The 21,418-nt window shown below is 36.3% G+C and overlaps 1 protein-coding gene across 1 annotated transcript in view; it reads right to left on the reverse strand.

Annotated features, from left to right (window-relative positions):
• The window catches only part of LOC117336672, a 35,668-nt gene that overhangs the window by 8,001 nt on the left and 6,249 nt on the right, over positions 1–21,418 (reverse strand). The window contains exons 6-8 of the mRNA XM_033897280.1: positions 20,492–20,716; positions 17,818–18,065; positions 1,160–1,282 (exon numbers count right to left, since the gene is read on the reverse strand). Coding sequence (XP_033753171.1) covers positions 1,160–1,282; positions 17,818–18,065; positions 20,492–20,716 — 596 coding nt within the window. The remainder of the gene's footprint in view (positions 1–1,159; positions 1,283–17,817; positions 18,066–20,491; positions 20,717–21,418) is intronic.

Raw genomic sequence — 21,418 nt, forward strand, 5'->3', positions numbered from 1 at the left:
TAATTAATGCTCAGAGGAATCTCAGGGTAATTAATGCTCAGTCGAATCTCAGGGTAATCAATGCTCAGAGGAATCTCAGGGTAACCAATGCTCAGAGGAATCTCAGGGTAATTAATGCTCATATGAATCTCAGGGTAATTAATGCTCAGTCAAATCTCAGGGTAATCAATGCTCAGAGGAATCTCAGGGTAATCAATGCTCGGAGGAATCTCAGGGTAATTAATGCTCGGAGGAATCTCAGGGTAATTAATGCTCAGAGGAATCTCAGGGTAATTAATGCTCAGAGGAATCTCAGGGTAATTAATGCTCATATGAATCTCAGGGTAATCAATGCTCAGAGGAATCTCAGGGTAATTAATGCTCAGAGAAATCTCATGGTAATTAATGCTCGGAGGAATCTCAGGGTAATCAACGCCCAGAGGAATCTCAGGGTAATTAATGCTCAGAGAAATCTCATGGTAATTAATGCTCAGAGGAATCTCAGGGTAATTAATGCTCAGAGGAATATCATGGTAACTAATGCTCAGAGGAATCTCAGGGTAATTAATGCTCAGTCGAATCTCAGGGTAATCAATGCTCAGAGGAATCTCAGGGTAATTAATGCTCGGAGGAATCTCAGGGTAATTAATGCTCAGAGGAATCTCAGGGTAATTAATGCTCAGAGGAATCTAAGGGTAATCAATGCTCAGAGGAATCTCAGGGTAATCAATGCTCAGGGGAATCTCAGGGTAATTAATGCTCGGAGGAATCTCAGGGTAATTAATGCTCAGAGGAATCTCAGGGTAATCAATGCTCAGAGGAATCTCAGGGTAATTAATGCTCGGAGGAATATCAGGGTAACTAATGCTCAGAGGAATATCAGGGTAACTAATGCTCAGAGGAATCTCAGGGTAACTAATGCTCAGAGGAATCTCAGGGTAATTAGTGCTCAGAGGAATCTCAGGGTAATTAATGCTCAGAAGAATCTCAGGGTAATCAATGCTCAGAGGAATCTCAGGGTAATTAATGCTCGGGGGAATCTCAGGGTAATTAATGCTCAGAGGAATATCAGGGTAATTAATGCTCAGAGGAATGCCAGGGTAATTAATGCTCGGAGGAATATCAGGGTAATTAATGCTCAAAGGAATCTCAGGGTAATTAAGAGTCAAAACAATTTTACCTTGCATGGCTCACAAGTGTTGATGCCATAATGGATCCCTGATGCCTTCCCTTCACACACTCTACAGGGGGGAAGTTGTAACACGGCTGTCTTAAATGATATCTTCTCATCCATGATTGACATCTACTTCAAATGTTTACATTTGTATCTGTCATAATGAAGGCAGGAAAATTAAGTTTTTGCAATACATGATGAAGTGATGAGGCGATGATTGGATATAATAAGTTAACTAATTGTTTAACGCCCACTGATCTGATAATTGACTAATATTTCATCATTAATCATATAGTTGTTAATGTATGAATTATATTCCCTTGTGCTTCAGACCAATCAAATATCACAGCTTACATATCAAAATCATCAGCTGCGTTGTTTGGCAAAATTTATATTTGTGCTTTTTTAGACTTTTATCTCTCTCTCTCTCTCTCTCATTCTCTCTCGGTTTCTTTCTTTACTCATTTTTTTAGGGAAAAAAGTGTGGATGCTTTGGCATGCAAGCATTTCCCCTATTGAGAAGGGCCCAATTGTGGAAATATAGCAAATTATTTAAATTTCTTCTTCCTTATAGGAATGAAAGGTTTTTTTTACCCAATTCAGCCTTAAGCATTCTTTGGTTAAATGGATCCTATTAACAGTGCGTCTGGCTTCTTCGTTGGAACCAGAACGCTAAAAAGTGTAGATCCTATGCGGTTCTGAGAGGCATGCAGATCCAAAAATGGAAAGTATTTTTGATATAATTTATTGTTCTTTGCCATACATCCAGGTGAGCGATGCAGGCCCCATGGGCCTCTTGTTTTATAGTATAGGGCCAGGGACATTTTATGATTATTGATAGAACGTCAGACTACTTAGTAGGAATAAAATCTTACCCTTTCTCCTTCGTTCCGACCGACCGGACCATGTAGGTAGGAATAATCTTACCTTGCCCCTTCGTTCCGACGGACAAGAACATATGTCATATGAAATACAACTCGTGACCTAAAACAACTCTGGACTTGTCTTCACATTTATACTTTATGAGTTTGCTTATGAAATCTATTTTCTTTCAAAAATAAATTCATACCTTTGTTTATATTTATTTAATATCAATGTTAATACAGAAATCTTATGTACTCACCTGAAAACAAGCCTAAGGAGTAAGGTGTTGGTTGTAGGTCACGATCTTTGATTGTATTTCCTATTTGTAGGAAAACTAATGTTACTTTCAACGACTAACATCGGTTTATAGATCTACTTTTCAAACAGTTGATTGGGATGAAAAAACTCGCGAATATATTAATAGCATAATTGATAATCGTACGATTTAATGGTGGTATAAACATCACATGACGTACTTGTCTAACCAGTGTGGTCAGGTCCCCGTGATTTCGTGTACGCCGCACCCGGTCCCGGACCCGATCCCCGTACCAGGAATATTGATATTATTTTTTTTCTCGACAATGGCTCAATGAATAAATCTCATGTTTGTCTTATAAATCCTGATTAATATTTGAAAAATCTTACATTTAAAATACAAGAGGCCCAGAGGCCTTAACGGTCATCTGACTCTAAATTAAAACCCTTATATTATTACAGTTTAATTAATAATATATAATTAAACAAATTTATTTTGGATTTTCGATCAGTAGATTTGAGTAAAGGGCGAGTGTTAAGAGTGAAATAATGACCCGTATATCAAAGGTTAATTTAATGGCTGTTCAGTTATCTCTCAATTACAGAGGGTCTTGCCATTAGTCAGTACAGGGGGATATAAATTTTATAGCTGTCATGCGGGGCACCGGTCTCGGTGGCCGTCTGTATATATGTCAGATAAGGTTAACTGATGACCCCTCCGGGGTAAAGGTACTGTCCCACTGTAACGTCTAGCGATTCCGTCTGAGAAACGGACGCGGACGTTTATCGGACGTTGTTATGCGTTTCTCAGCTGGTTTTCAGCTGGTTTACAGACGTATATAGACGTTCATAGACGTTGACAGACGGAGCTGGCCGTTTTAGACTTTGGACATGTTCAAAGTTTCCAACGTCCAGCTAACGATCGCGATGGACGGTTCTCAAACGTTACTCACACGTTTGTTGGCCGTTTTCACCGTTATTCAGACGGAACATTACCGGTGTTTAGACTGTACACGGCCGTTAGGCAGACGGACAGTTCGTCTACCTACAGCCAAGGAACGCATTAAACGTCCATGGAACGGTTAAACCGACAAGAAAACAGCCGAATAACGTCAAAGAAACGTCCACTCAACGAACACTCGACCGCCCGAAGACCGTTTAAGTAACGGTAGAAACGGATGGATACGGATTGAGGAACGTCTATTAACGTCTAATAAAGTCTAAATAACGGTCGAAACGAACGTAAAACGTTTGAGAAACGACTTGACAACGATTAAGATTGGCGGGTTCTAGCTGACAAAGTTTTGGGCCTGCATACTCTTCATTTACTCATCCGCTTTCAATCGGAATGGATGACTATTCAGATGAGGTGGCACTTATGCAGGCACAGCTTGATGTGCAAGTTGCCAGAATAAATCTTTATACATATGCTGTTCAAAGACAAAGGGCAAGGCTCAGACAGCAGAAGAAGCGAAGGCGCAGATTCTGGTTTCGCCCATGGCTTGGCATCGAGAGGCGGAGGAGTTTTGGTCTTTACGACCAGTTGATGGTCGAGCTGCGAGCTGAAGATCACAATTCCTTCTGCAATTTCATGCGGATGCCACCGGATATGTTCAGTGAGATCCTTCGCAGAGTCGGACCAAGAATCACCAAGAAGCATACATGGTTCAGGGCCCCTATTGAGCCTGGAATGAAGTTAGCTATAACACTTCGACATTTGGCATCAGGGGCCAAGTATATGGACATGCGCTACGGATGGAGGGTTCCGCATAACACAATCTCAAAAATTGTGAGAGAGGTAATTATGAAAACAATTGTGCTGATTTTGATCTTGCTTTTCCATGTTCTAATATAATGTACTTACCATGCCTTGCATTCTTGTACTTAAAGGTTTGTGGGGCGATCGTGGATGAGTACATGAACGAAGTGATGGCAGTGCCAACATCACCTGAAGAGTGGAGGGTCATCGCAGATGGCTTTCGCACAAAATGGAACTTCCCTCACACGCTTGGTGCATTGGATGGTAAACATGTTGCAGTTCGGTGTCCACCAAAGTCTGGTTCAACGTACTTCAATTACAAGAAGTTTTTTTCCATAGTGTTGCTAGCTCTGGTAGATGCGGATTACAAGATCATGTATGAGTGCTAAGTACGGCTAGTGGGAACATTGTATTACTAAAGTGAACAAATCATGCCAGTGTATAAAAAGTCGTCAACAAAGAAGAGGCCTGCAGGGACTCCCTCTAGAGCGTCAGGTCAAGAGAAATAGAAGGAGGCCAGCACGTCTCCAGACGGAAGTAAACACAGAGCCGGAGCCGGAACCTCAGCAGGAGATGGGGCTGGAGCCGGAGCCGGAGTCGGACAATGTCCCGGGGGAACAGGCACGGGCGCCCGTTGAGAATGGTAGGCCACAAATTATTTAAATCCGGTGAATATTAGGCCGCAAAATGACTTGTCTACGTTTGGAGGGTGGCTTTGAATGAAAATAATGTTGGTAGGGGCGACTCGCTAACTGCTGGGGAAGGTATACCTACAGGTAGCAGGCCTATTGTTACCAAGAATTGAAGGGTTGACATGTAGTTTATGTCAGGGGGGTTTCACCTTTTAATTCTTCGCAACCGGACTCAATCAACTGTGTGGACGAGAACGTAGCGGCTCAGGTACCGTTGTAATTATGTCAGAAAATATGGGCAAATCAATACGTTGATTTAGCGTTGTTGCTAAAAGGTAGCGCGGAACTCCATGATTTTTATGTAGGAAGTAATCTATGTATTATTGAACAGGGCGTTCTGGAATCAAGGCCTACAGTTCTCAAGGATAGGATCCCGAGCATAGAGAAATTTCCGGATGCCTTCCTGATTTACATGCACATTTATGTGCGGAAATTTCAAAAAAAAAAAAAAAAAAAAATCAAGAACTTATCCAGTACATGACAATTATTAGGGACGCAGCCAGTAGGTGCCAGGGGGCGAGTTGGAGGATCTATGACGAGCAATTCAGGCTACATCAGGCGATCATGGGCTAAACTGAATTCAGACTTGTGGTTAAGGTTGATGTCAGTACCACGTAATATGGATGGGGCGAATGCTAGCACATACGCAAGTAGCGCTGCTGGTTCAAATTATCAGAATATCAGAACAGGTGTGTGCAACGCATACAATGACGTAGGGAAATGTAAATACAATTCATGTCGTTTTAAGCATGTTTGTAGGAAATGTAATGGTGGACGCTCATAAATGAATTGTAATTCCTTTCGTGCCAAACAGGAATCACAACAGTTAGGTATAACAGAAAGGGAAAACACAGCTTGGGAGCAACACAAATAAAAACTGATGTGTTAGAAGCTTTACTTAGGGATCATTTGAACAGAGGTTTAGCGTCAGAGTAAGTAAACGGTTTTAAACATGGTTTCCCACTACACTATACTGGCCCTCGAGAAACAGCACATGCAAATAATTTAAAATCTATTCGCGAAGATAATCATGCCGCTAGGGAGAAAATTAGGAAAGAGATCGAGTTAGGAAGAATAGCAGGTCCATTTCAAGTACAACCTTTGCCTAATTTGAGAATTTTACCTTTGGGCTTAGTTCCTAAGAAAGACACCTGGCAATTTAGGCTAATTCATCACTTGTCGTACTCTCAAAACGCTTCAGTTAATGACTTCATTGATCCAAAATTATGCTCAGTGTCGTATACAAAATTTGATAAAGTAGCTAGTATGGTCCAAAGGCTTGGCAGGGGGCGTTATTAGCTAAGGCAGATATCAAATCTGCATTTAGGATAATCCCAGGGTGGCCTGGTGACTTTGATGTTTTAGGCTTTAAATTTGACGATATGTATTTTTTCGACAAATGTTTACCAATGGGTCGTTCTATCTCCTGTTCTATTTTTTGAGAAGTTTTCTACAGTCATAGAGGAAAACGTGCGTAAGCATTAACATAAAAACAAATGCAGTCCCTGTTAGGAGCTTTAAATTTTGCTTGTAGAGCTATCCCACCAGCGAGAACTTTTTGTAGGCGCCTTATTAACGCTACCATGGGGACAACCAAACCTTATCATCATATATAAGGATCACACATGCTCTACGCAAAGCTCTAAAGTTTTTTTGGTTTTTTTCCCATTCTTTTAACGGCGTGTCTGTGTTTTGGAATCAATTATGGATCACCAATTCAGATTTACAGTTATTACTGATAGCTCGGCCAGGAAGGGTAATGGATTTGATGCATATTTTGAAGGACGGTGGGCATTTGGCACTTGGCCCGAATCCTGGTTTCAAGCAGACTACACTGATGACATAACGGTATTGAAGTTTTTCCCAATCCAAGTTGCAGTGTACATTTGGGGGATAGACTTAAGAACAAGAAAGTCCTATTCCGGTGCGACAATCAATCTGTTGTTGCAATTCTGAATTACATAACAACCAAATCCTTTACTGTCCTGGCATTGCTCCGGGCGTTTGTACTTCGTTGTTTAAGGAGGAACACTTTACCTTAAGCGGAACACATTCCAGGTAGTGTTAATTTTTTTTTTGACTGATAGTTTATCCCGTTTACAGCTGAACAAATTCAGGGAATTGGCTCCGCAGGCGCACCCGGAGCCAGAGCGGGTCCTGTTATGGCTTGGTCGATCTTCAAACTCAGCTTGGACGACTTTTAGTTGCCAGTATGTCAGAAAATAATACGAAGTCACTTTACTCATGTGCATTAAATAACTTTATATGATGGCTGAAAGTTCTACACATATTAGATAAAGACATTTACATTCATACGACAGCTAGGTTGCCATATTATGTATCAAATGCTATAGAACATCTGGTATATGTATACAGACAATATACACGCTACTCATAAACCAGTAGTCTTAGCACGGGGCGGTGGATCGGGAGTAGTCTGCCCTTGGTACGGGACCGGGCGTAAACAAAAAAACCCGTGATCATCGCCGCGATCTAAAAAAGGCAAGATTTGAAATGAAATAAGTAGTTTTTGTAATTAAAACTTATATTTGTATCAACAACTAGGTTTACTTAATGTATTGAATCGAAAATATCATAAAAATAAACCCTTGTTTACGAATAAACAGTCAAAAACCGTAACTTTTCACGGTTGAGTGCGGCGTACACAAAATCACACTCTGAAAAATGTAAATCGACGATTACTAAAGTTGTAGGTATTACTTCCATTTTATTTTAAATGCCAGATTTTTCAAATATTAATCAGAATTTATAAGACAAACATGAGATTTATTCATTGAGCCATTGTCGAGAAAAAAAATAATATCAATATTCCTGGTACGGGGATCGGGTCCGGGACCGGGTGCGGCGTACACGAAATCACGGGGACCGTGTGGTCAGGTCATTATCAAGAACGTGTGTGACGTCACCGTCTCTGTAACTTAAAGTGAAAGTAGAGTCAGATCAGATTGGGCATACATTAACTTGGTCATATCCCACCCCTTCTTACCAAAAATTACGATCCAGTACCTTCCTCTTCACATGAGCCGCATCTAATGAAAATGTCAGATTCCGCCAAGGGTGAATGTGATCCAACAACAGGGCCACGTCACTATCGTATCGTTTGTAAACACTTGATATGTCCGTCTACCCTATGACTCATACCCATAGGGTACAAAGATATATCACTTTATTCACCAAATGCAATACAGCATAAAGGTTATACAAATACATAATACGATAATCATAGTTGAACGTACTTCTCAAGAAGGCGGAGGATAAGTCCTTACATTATTACTAAATTAAATGAAAGAACTTTATAACCACTAACTACAGATTCATAAGACATTTTCTTTTATCTGTTGCTTGTATCAAAAAATTACCCATTTTACTTAATGTTTTAACATTTTTGCATGAAAATAATTCTATAAGCTTATAAAAACTCGGATGCCTATAATAATATTGTTTTATAAACTTAACTCTTAACTCTGCATAAGCTTGACATAGTAGAATAAAATGCATTTCATCTTCGACATCATTTTCGTTACAGACTGTACAAATTCTTTCGCTTCTCGGAAAAGCATTATAGCATCCGGACTCAATATAAAGAGAGTGTGCATACATACGAAATTTACTTAATATTTGTTTGGTTTTTGGAGTTAAGGGTTTTTTGAAATAATATTGAATTTCAAAGCTTTCAGCAAGATATTTATAAATTTGGCATTTCGAAGAATTATCGAATGCACTATGTAATTCATGAATAAATATATCATGCAGGCGTTGCATATATGTTTTCAAAACCTGTTTTTTTCATTATGTACCTTTTGAGCAATCCAAACATAGTTAAACCCATGTCTACATAACTCTTTCTTTTTTTATCTCAAAGACCCAGTTTAATTTATAATTAGGTTTTCTGGTATTGAGCTCAAATAGAGCATCATAGCACGACTTTAATATACATTTATCTGTTCTTATCAACTTTAACCAATATTTCATGATCATTATTTTACGATGTACATGTAAAGCTATTGACCGTTTTCTTCATATTTACTATAGTCCTTTAAGGAATAAAAGATGCACAGATTCTATTTTTGGTGCTAGGTGATGACCTCACACCTCACAGCAGTAATTAAGTATACATGCTACATATGTATCAAAAAGTGGTAATTCAGTTTCATCATCAAGTATATATTTTTTAATTCTACTTTTAAGAAGATAATACGCTTTCCTTCCATGTGATGCTAATGTTTTCTGTGCCATGGTAATTTTTCTGTTATAATTAAAGACTAGGCCGAAATAACAAAAATCATTAACTAGAGTGTTTACAAACGATACGTTAGTGACGTGGCCCTGTGGTCCAACCGAAAACAAAGTGTAACTAAAACTAGGCTATAATACTGTAGAATCATGATTCTGCCAGATCCATGCTTCTCTTATTTCATTTTCAATACATTTTTATAAGGACACACGATCCAACCATTTAGAAACAACATATCCATGTATATACCATCATAAAACGCAAAGCGAAGAAATGACTTCCTGAGTATAAAATTTATAAATGTACTTGTATTATATAGGCCACCGAACACACATTTCGGATTGTGAAGTTTTTCTTTTCTGTTTACCGTTTATTTGATTTATTTTTTTTATTAAAGGACAATTTTAAGTTTCTTTTTATCGGAGTGTTGATCTTCTCAACCTCTAAGTAGATGTACCTGTAGATTTGTTTGGCGATCGCAACACATTTCAGATTCTGTGTTTCATTTAGAGTTTACCGGAATTTGCGAATAGAGCTTAATTGATAACTAGGTACATGTACTATACATTAGAATTTAAGATAAGATTTCCATCACAATTTACCGCCATGAACATATAGGACATACATGTATAATTACTTGCAATTATCGTATTACAATCCAGCATTCGCGTATCTATCACTAAACTCATATAATTTCGTGAAATTCTCGTATTCTAATCCAGAATTCATGTATCCATCACTAAATTCATATAATTACGTGGAATTTTCGTATTCTAATCCAGCATTCATGTATCTACACTAAATTCATAAAATTACGTTAAATTGTCGTATTCTAATCCAGCATTCATATATTTATTACTCTATTCATGTAATAATAACTTGCAATTATCGTATTCTAATCAAGCATTCGCGCATCTATTACTTAATTCATATTATATTTTCTTGATTGTATATGGTGCTGTTTCAAGATTTTTTCTTCAATGCCAAGGCAGTGACTCAACTATCAACTTTATTTTTATAATCGTCATTTCAAAAATAAGATGTACAGAGAAAACACATAAATATATTTTACATCATTCAACATAACACAGTGCACCAATCAGGTGGGCCTTTTTTAAACAAAACTTTTATAAACTTGCATAAGGTAACTTGCATCGCATAAGATTTTGGTATTTGTAGTATTTATTAGCTCTGAAAAGAATGTTTTGCCATGTATAATAATTATTTTTTTTAAATAACTTTCTTTCGGTGGTCAAAAATCGACATCTTAACAAATAATGAGATACGTTACCTAATTCTGGAGAATCGCAGTATCGACATATCATATTGAGATTCATGTCTAATTCGAGGTCTAGAAGCGCGGTGCTTCTCATAATAGATCGAAGATCAGGTAAATAATTAAATCAAGCAAACCAGGTTACAAGATCAAAATCGGCATCCCAGTTAAAAGCCAAAGGCGAAGGTGTGTTCAGGGGTCCATGATCAGATCTAGAGGAACAATTCAAATATGAATTTTGTTCCGGAGCATTTGAGGAGAAAGTAACGAAAATGCTGAAATGCCATCGTTGTCATGAACACTTTTGCACCAAATTACATTTGATCAAAGTCGGAAACAGTATAAACTTTATTTCATTATATACTGAATTACATAACAAAACAGACGAAGCAGAAAGAAATTGGACACGAACACGAGTCAAAATAATAAATATAGACAGGAGTCCAATTACAGAACTTAAGTCGGATATGAGGTGGTTCTGCTGTCCCTTCAGAAACTTGAAGTGTTTTAGAAAGATACCTTAACAAATAGGAAAATCAAATAAAGATAATGCAATGAAATTATGGTATCTTTTAAATCTCGTGTCGCATAGCATGAACACCAAATACGATTGAAATTAAGGTCGTCGATGTGCGAATTATCGTGAGAAAGGGAACCAATATACTTCAACAACCGAGGAAAGTCCAAACACTGAACGCGGATTAAGTAATCTCAGAAATTAAGGGGGAAGAAAACAATGTGACGGTATTTGTGATTCTTGGAAAGCTTGAAGACGGAAATAAAAGAGATCCTTTATCAAACGAACCGAACTACAATCTCCAACACTCAATCGTCATTTCATCATATATATAGATCTGTAAAGAATGAGAGGGTATGGGATGTATACTTATTAACATGTAAGCCTTTGAACAAATTAAAGTGAGTATTGATGCAAAGATGTTAAATAAGCCCAAAACGTGGTAAATTTTGAAAAAAAAAACCAAAAAACCCGTAATATTCCAAGTCATCTAATGAGTGGTTGACATTCATCCCAGTATGCTGAATACAAATCGTCGGATCTCTGTGTATGTTTGATGTTGAAATTTCAGAACATTTGCCACTATGACCTTGAATGAGGGTCAAAGTTATTTATATTGTATTTGACCAAAATATTTAAGTAGCACTTAATCTAAACATGCTACATACTCAGGTTTTTGAGAATAAGTTGTTTAAAAAGAGAAGTTGACGCCAGACATACGGACGATTTTGACTAGTGTTATGTAAGGAATTGTGGGACAGCACACAATTCACGTTAAAATCAGAACTTCTATTTTAATTTCCTGAAACATCATACAATTGTACCACCATCTCTTTACAAGCGTGTGTTTCAACCATTTGGGCACAGAACTGAGTTCACTTTAACTACATTTCGTATAGATAGATTTACTGTACATTAGTGAATAGTTCTTGGTGGGAGCGGAATCCAATTATCTGCGATGCATTGTTTCAGTAAACTTTTAAGTCATCTTCGCCAGCAAGCAACAGATCTAGAATGAAATCAGGGATAAATGGTTTACAGGTGAAACAAATGTGACCTTTTAAGTATGCATAGTAAATGAAGCGTATCTTAACAAATTGAATGGCTCTCAACAAAGCAAACAACAGGCTAAATATCAGGTAGTTCTTGGCATCATAAATCTATATTGAATTTTGACCTTTGACACCTGAGATTTTGAGTACGCTGGAATATCAATAACAAAACACTCTTGGTATAAAAATATATCACTGTATTTAGTATGAAACATTTGTACAAAGATGAAACATTTCAAATAAGGATATGTAGCATTAACACATACTATCATATAATACTATGGTTTCTAGCTCTCTCTTTCAAAAACAGGACTGAGAAAGCAAAACATTATTTCATGAAATTCTTTTGCATATTACACTGCTCATCAATGGTGTAAATATAAAGATAGGCACTAAAATCTGGGATGTAAGAAAGTGTATGGCAAGCTGTTGTGGAAAAAAAGGCATTTATTTATGTTAAAAAACCATTAATATATATATATATTTTCTATCACTAGATCAGTGTCCCCTAGTGAATATTTGGTATATTCTCCTGAGGATTTCCGAACATTCATCAATTATGGCGGCAGAGATACTTGGTGCCAGACAAAGTTATTCTGTAAATATCTCAGAATGGAGCAGTTCTGAAAGTCGATTAACTGTACCCCACCCCCCTCCCCCTTAACATTAAGTATTTAGGTTCCCCAGATTCTCTGGTAGGGTACAAATAAATCATTCATTAATATCAATAATTCATTTATTAATAATGATAATTTATTTTTTGATATTAATCATGTATTATTGATATACATGTGTATCAACATAAAAATTATCGACTGAATAATCAATATTGATAGAATTGTTTTGAATATTAACAAATGCTTTCCCCAATGGCTTGCCATAAAAGTGGAGACTATTGGACTAACGATGAAGAATTTTTACAATGAAGTATAAATCACTGTGAGGTACTGTGAAGTTTGTCAACACAAATTGGTTTTAATTGATAAGATTGGAGAAACTGGCAGTGCTTTGCAGTATACAGACTGTATATCTGTAGTTTCCACAATTTTTCAATCGCCCTGCATACTAGGTGGTATCCAGGCAAGGGAATCAACTAAACCTAAGTCAAAGTAATGGTGCTTGCTCCACTCCTGGATCTTTAATAGTATTCAGTGGTTTTTTTTTATAAAATAATCGATAATTTTCATTTTCTTTCTCTTCTATATATATTTATTTAATACTAGGAACACTATACATAATACTTGGATATCAACAATTTATACTTCATTCTGCATACCTTTCACCACACCATTACATATCAACTCTTAAAACACATTCTACCATGTTTGCTATGTAACGCCGGTTTTGATTGGTTTAAAACCATGTATTATTTTCCAATAACCCACGCTCGTGCCAATAATACACGGTCGTGAGTCACGGCTATCACAATTTTAAATATCTAATATTCACCCGTTTCATAAAAGGTTACTATAGCCGAGTGGGCTAATGGGTTAGTCTTTCAATATATTTTTATCACGACGCGAGTTCGAATCCTACGGAGACCCCCCTTTTTTTCTTTTTCCTTTTTTTTTTTTAAATTTTCAAAATCAATGCCATATGATAGATGCTCTTGATCGTAGTACTGTATTGCCTGTATATTTCATCAACAAATAATACAATACTCAAGAAATAAGGTTTTCCCGGGGTTTCTTTTGTTGTTTTTCTATTAGAAAGAGGTCGATCTCAGAACTGAACAGTACATGGTAGAATAGAAATAATCAACTTTGACTCGTGTATTGTTGCAGGATATACAACTCGGACTCGGATATTTTGCAATTTTAATTTAATTGCAAAATATCCTCGTCCTCGTTGTATATCCTGCAATAATACACGAATCATCGTTAATTATTTCTTAAGTAACACACATATCACATACAGCAAGATCTATCTGGTTTAATACAACAATACTTCTGACTGAATATCAAAATTGATTCACAGAACCAGATACATATGTACCTTGATTTATCTCGATGAACAATTGACATTCTGTACCAAAATTGAAGCATAGCAGAGAATGAGATATTAGAGAATGTCAGCGAAAGACAGAATTAAATTTATCTTGGCCACGTACAGGTAAAAGATTCTATGAACTAGTATGGTTATTTCCTAATTCTTTGATATCTCCCTTGTAGGTTTGGCTTCAGAAAGACACTAGGATGTGATATCTTTATGACATAATTTTGTGCCCAATGTCACATAAAGGTGCCAGTTTGACAAGACCAAACAATTAGCACTTGGTACTGGTAGTGTGTAAGATTTTCCTGTCTCATGTATAAGAATTATAATGTCACAATATGATGATGACATTTGATGTTCTATCTAAATGACTATTCAATAGTTGCACATCTTCTCCAGTTTGAAATTTCACGAAATAAAATCAACATGTATTTAAGCATAAATGAAACTCCAATTTGTCATAACCATGATAATAACCAATGAAATTGCAAGTTTCAAACATCAGGATGACCAATGAAATTACAAATTGCAAACATCAGGATGACCAATGAAATTGCGAGTTGAAAACATTAGGATGACCCAATGGAATTGCAAGTTTTAAACATCAGGATGACCAATGAAATTACAAGTTGCAAATATCAGGATGACCAATGAAATTGCAAGTTTTAAACATCGGGATGACCAATGAAATTAAAAGTTTTAAACATCAGGATGACCAATGAAATTACAAGTTGCAAACATCAGGATGACCAATGAAATTACAAGTTGCAAACATCAGGATGACCAATGAATTTGCAAGTTGCAAACATCAGGATGACCAATGAAATTACAAATTGCAAACATCAGGATGACCAATGAAATTGCGAGTTGAAAACATTAGGATCCCAATGGAATTGCAAGTTTTAAACATCAGGATGACCAATGAAATTACAAGTTGCAAATATCAGGATGACCAATGAAATTGCAAGTTTTAAACATCGGGATGACCAATGAAATTAAAAGTTTTAAACATCAGGATGACCAATGAAATTACAAGTTGCAAACATCAGGATGACCAATGAAATTACAAGTTGCAAACATCAGGATGACCAATGAATTTGCAAGTTGCAAACATCAGGATGACCAATGAAATTACAAGTTGCAAACATCAGGATGACCAATGAAATTGCAAGTTGCAAACATCAGGATGACCAATGAAATTACAAGTTGCAAACATCAGGATGACCAATGAAATTGCAAGTTGCAAACATCAGGATGACCAATGAAATTACAAGTTGCAAACATCAGGATGACCAATGAATTTGCAAGTTGCAAACATCAGGATGACCAATGAAATTACAAGTTGCAAACATCAGGATGACCAATGAAATTACAAGTTGCAAACATCAGGATGACAAATGAAATTACAAAAATATGGATGACATTATAGATTCACTATAGAGAGTTGAACAGATATAACATTATAAATAATCTGGTATGCTCATTTTCCATTGCCTGGATGAACAGTGAAGGTGGCATGGAATTACTCTGTGATGAAAAAAAACCTCCCCTGAACCAGATGTGGGACACATATTGTGTTTAAACCTATCGTGTCAGAATATAAACTTTGATTCAAGGCAGGGGATGGCTTAATGCAAGACAAAAGAAATTTAAGCATTTTTACTGATATGTAATAGACATGGGGGAATTTGTAACTGTAAACATGGTTATTTCCATGAGGGTTTCATGTCACAATTTTTGATAGGTAACCTGTAAGCACATGTGTTATTACCACAATCAATGTGTCTTATGTTCCATAAATACCACATACATCACAACTCTGAGCTCTATCAATGTATCTATCTGGCATTCAGCACACAACATGTGCGTGGAGGAAACTTTTAACATAAATTGTCCATGTTTACAGTATAAGTCGTGGTCTTATACATTGATAGAGCTCAGAGTTTTATGTGATGTATAAAACAACTAGAAACACACTTTGTAAAATATATATACCCTCATTTCGACGGAACTAGAGCTATACACAAAATTTAGGAAACATTAAAACATTTTATCTTTATCAGGGTTCTGATGACGACATGCCTTTCTTTCGAAACTAATTAACATTTGGATTAAAGCAGAGAACCCAGCTTGACGTTATGGTCATCTTTTACTTCTGGCTACTCAACTTTACAGCTGTACTCTTGTATTCCTTGCGGAATTCCTCTTCAGGGCATCACAGAATTGCACAGAAACTACATTCATAGATGTTGGATCTCCCACTACCTGTATATTTTATTTTTATGTTACATTTGACTGCATGTATTGATTTTTGACTCTAAAAGAGCTTCCATAAAAAATACTAGATTCTATCACTATCAGTGGGTGTCCAGCAAACTCAGCATAATTTCTTATAATAACCAAAACATCAGTGGGCACTAATGTTAAGTCAAAAACAAGTCAGAATCTAAGAAATTATAAAACTTCTGTAAGACATGAATGCTTTGTATAAAATTTGATGAAAATCTGTCAAAGAATGAAGTTGGTAGGTGTGGAAATTGAAATGGGGCAGGACAGAACGGACAAGGGCTACACTATATACCCCTCCCATTTTATGGCCATTCCAAGGTAGGATCATCATAAACTGAAAATCATTTGCCAATTTCAGCCATATTGAATGTTATAACTTTTCCTGAAACATATGTGTGCCGTGATCTTGTATTTCTGGGAGAATGTAAACATCACAAAGTCTAGCCACAGTCATCTGTTAAATTCACCTCTTACTGACCTAGAATAGTCACGTGGTGATCATAAAAATGCAATATCAGAAAGTAGGATATTTAATATCTACTGAGATCCATATCAGAAGCGTTAACAACACTTTCTTATATACAGTCTATATATAGATAAATCTTAGAAAGTATTAAAGCAAATAAATACAGTACATATCAAACGATAAAGGAAGATGATTTCTTAATTATTCCCTGATTTGATCTCAAACAACTACCTTTCTACTTCCTCTATTGAGCCCTGTCCTTTGGCTCCCTGCGAGACTAATAGAATCTAACATGGGTCTGTTCTGTGGACAGCGATATCTCAACCCAAGTGTAAGAGTTTGGCCAGTCAGCACGAGGCTTGACAAGTGCTGGCCAGGCAAACTCTTACACGAGGGTTGAGATATCCTTGTTTGCGGAACAGACCCATGTTTGATTCTTTTTCTCCCATACTTGCAAGCAAATGCAAGCTTTATGAAAGTTTTTCATCGCCCCATCTGCAATGCTCCTTGGAATGTGCATCAAAATTAATGACATAATCATTTAAGACATGGTTACTCAATGTAAAATGATGATGTTCTGTTATTGTTATAGCCTGTGCCAGCTGTCTTTACCCCCCTGAGAGAGATTGATTCATCTTTTCTCTAGCAACCGCAGGATAACTATGTGAAGTATGTGCGAATAGATCATTATTTTATACAATAGAATTTGCTATATCTGTATTGTACTCAAGACCAAATTTGATAACAATCTACTCAGCTTTCCAGGACAAGTAGTGATTTAAAGAAAATGCTACTGAGAGCAGACACTGCATCATGGAATAAACTCACTTGTCCTGTGGACAGGATAAACTATAAATAGAATCTAATGTAAGATTCTGTTGCATAACTGAGATATTGTTGAACATGAGAAAGTAACTTTTTTATGACGCATAAGAATTTATTTACTGCATTCATTTTTGATGTGATACTATACTATGTTCATTTGTTTACTGGGTTTCTCCTGGTAGTAGTTAGTGACTACTCACTGAACAACATATGGGAGGCACATCACATGCCATCAAGAGCAAATAGGGTAAAGTGTCTTGCCAAAGGACACAACCATGCCTGCACTGACCAGCTTGTTTCTCAGCTTCCTGAGAAATACAAGCCAACACAGTTAGGTAGTGTTGAATGTGATACGACATTATGTCTGAAGCCACTTTGTAATGGGTGTGATGACACTGATAATAGGGCATATATATCTAATCATCCTCAAACAAGAATTCTAGCATTTCTGGAAACTGCTTAGGAAGGAATTTATCCTTACAAAGTTCTTGGTACTGTTTCATGTAACTCTCAGTTAGTACCCGGAATGACAAAAACATGTTCATAACTTTGGAAAACATATGTACTTCTTGTCGGCCGTATCGCTCCTTCAGCACGTAGCGTAGATATGATATCAGGGTCAGCTGTATTCTTTCCACTCTTTCTGGATCTTCTAATTTACAACGATCTGAAAAATACATGACAGATTTAAAAGTCAAACTGAGACAGAAAATATATTTTGTTACTCTAAAATCAATTTGTAACTAAAATCAATTAAAGATAAGACCCCAAAGCTTTGAAAATCAGACATAATTTCAGTCAATTGGTTTCCAAGACATAGTACGGTAAAATTTATCATCATGGTACCTTTGCAACTGTTTGCGGAAACTAACCTGTACACATGTAACTTCTAGGCGTTCTCCTCTTGAACATGTGACAATACATGAGTGACACATTTATGGCGGCTCAGTAACAAAGTGGAATCAACAAATCAATCAAAATTTTATCAGCTTATCAGAAAACAATGAAAAAATATTTCCAAGTATTTTCATTTCATTACCAGGTAACTAAAGCACATACCACTGCAACCACATTTATTACATAGAGTACCAATATACAGACTGTACATAAGGGTATATAATGGTTATGTATGTAGTGATACTTAATAGTGGTAAATGGTAATTTATATAGTCGTTATATATATATATTTATTACATTTTTACCAGTGAAATATCAAAAATTATTCATTCTGTAAAAGTGATATTTTTCACTAGTGAAAAATATCACTTTTGCTGATTTGACCAATCAAATTCATGATTAGAAAATACCAAAATAATTGACCAATCAGAAAGCCCGACATATATGTCAGCACCTGGACAGGGGGAACTACTGTTTTTGTTTACAAATTATCGCTGTAGGCCTAGTTAGCATACGGGGTAGGTTTTTCGTTAATAAAAAATGTAATAAACAGAATATCTAACAGTGTCTTCAGTAATACCAAATATATTTCACTCGTATGGCTAATATTTTGATATTTTTCACTCGTGCTGCGCACTCGTGAAAAATATCAAAATATTAGCCCCACTCGTGAAATATATTTGGTATTACTGAAGACACTGTTAGATATCCTCTATATATATAGTAATAATAAAAAAAAACACAAACCAGAAAATATATAGTGGTACTGTATAATGGTATTGTATAAAGTGGTGCTCTATATAGTGGTATATAGTAGTACTGTATATATACATGTATAGTGGTAATATGTAGCACCACTATATACAGTACCACTATATACAGTACCACTATATACAGTACCAATATATACCACTCAATTACAGTACCACTATATACCACTCAATTACAGTACCACTATATACCACTCATTACAATACCACTTTATACCACTCAATACAGTACCACTATATAGAGTACCACTTTATACAACTCAATACAGTACCACTATATAACACTAAATACAATACCATGTTATACAACTCAATACAGTACCACTTTATACAACTCAATACAGTACCACTATATTCCACTCAATACAGTACCACTTTATGCCACTCAATACAGTACCACTATATGCCACTCATTACAATACCACTATATACAACTCATTACAGTACCACTTTATACCACTCAATACAGTACCACTATATTCCACTCAATACAGTACCACTTTATACCACTCAATACAGTACCACTATATTCCACTCAATACAGTACCACTTTATGCCACTCAATACAGTACCACTATATGCCACTCATTACAATACCACTATATACAACTCAATACAGTACCACTTTATACAACTCAATACAGTACCACTTTATACCACTCAATACAGTACCACTTTATGCCACTCAATACAGTACCACTATATGCCACTCATTACAATACCACTATATACAACTCATTACAGTACCACTTTATACCACTCAATACAGTACCACTATATTCCACTCAATACAGTACCACTTTATACCACTCAATACAGTACCACTATATTCCACTCAATACAGTACCACTTTATGCCACTCAATACAGTACCACTATATGCCACTCATTACAATACCACTATATACAACTCATTACAGTACCACCCTAATGCCACTCAATACAGTACCACTTTATAAATCATGATTAATTGTGAATTTCAATGCCTTACCATTGAATAGTAGATATAGTAAAGGTTAAACAATAAACTCTAAGGAAACATCTTAAAATGGTAAAATTCTACAAGTTAATATCATCAATTCAAACTCAAAATTGATGGTAATGGTACAACAGTAAGTCACTGTATAATCCACAAGTTATCAAAAGAAAACAAATCACTGAAAATCGCTGAATACCTAGCCATATACAGAAGAATTTCAAATGTATATTCCAATTACCACATACCACAACCAGCTGATGATTAATACATGCAAAATGTACCAAGGATCATCAAATTAGAAAGTTTGAAAATGAATGAAAATCATTGATGCATAATAAAAGACCTCTGAAAGATAAAACACAATTATAAGGTTTGAAAACACACAATCTCCTAAAGGTTGCCAATACATGCAAATACCAACTCGTTGATAACATTGTAATAAACTTACCTCTAAAAACCAGAGAAATAGCAAGTACCAGCGCTCTTTCTTTATCACTGAGATTGAGGCGCCGAATAACACGTGAGAATTCAAACCAGGACAGCATGATTTCCTTGGGGAAGTAAATGCTGGCTTCGTTGATGTGGTAAACATCTCCACCAATTGTCAGTACCATTTGGAGATCAGGATCAACCGCCCGGTACTCCAGTAACATGAAAAACTCAAACCGTGCAGCTACAAATAAAAAAAAAAAAATTCATCATGGAGCTGTTGCTAAAAGACAAGATACAAGACAAGTAAGATAAACCCATGCCCCAAGTAAGAATTCCAAGTAACAAGAGATCAGGCTCAAACAGTTTTTTAAGGTGATGTCAAATGTCAAAATATAGGTCAGAGTGACCTACATTTGATACATGCCCCCCCACCTCACTGGTAACTGATGTGCCAAATATGGAGTTGCAGTGACAAGTAATTTAGAAGTATAGGATATAGGCCAAAGGTAAAAAAAAAAAAAAAATAGGTCAGACTGACTTAATTTTGGTACATAACACATCACCTTACTTTAGGTGTTCGAACCACAAGTTCCAAAGAAAATTATTGTGGGAGATAGAAAAGGATAAAGTGCAAAAGGACAGATGGATGGGAACAATGAAACTATTGTTCTTCCAGTTCCTGGTGTGGAGCTAATGAGTAAATGCAAGTGTAATTCTTCATTCACGATTGATAAAGTGTTGGCAAAATACAAAGCTATAGACAAATGAACAAGTGGCCCATGGGCCTTATCGGTCACCAGAGTACTGATATGTGTTCTGATAGATATTTTTTACATATCTCATCTGATTTAGATCACTGACAGGTCGGTCAGCAAGGACCCTGCCGTGTGCCTGTATATCCCCCACAATATTTAATCATCATCTGCCCATTGCTGAGTGCACA

This window comes from Pecten maximus, chromosome 10 (assembly GCF_902652985.1).
Source record: "Pecten maximus chromosome 10, xPecMax1.1, whole genome shotgun sequence".
NCBI classification, from domain to species: Eukaryota; Metazoa; Mollusca; class Bivalvia; order Pectinida; family Pectinidae; genus Pecten; species Pecten maximus.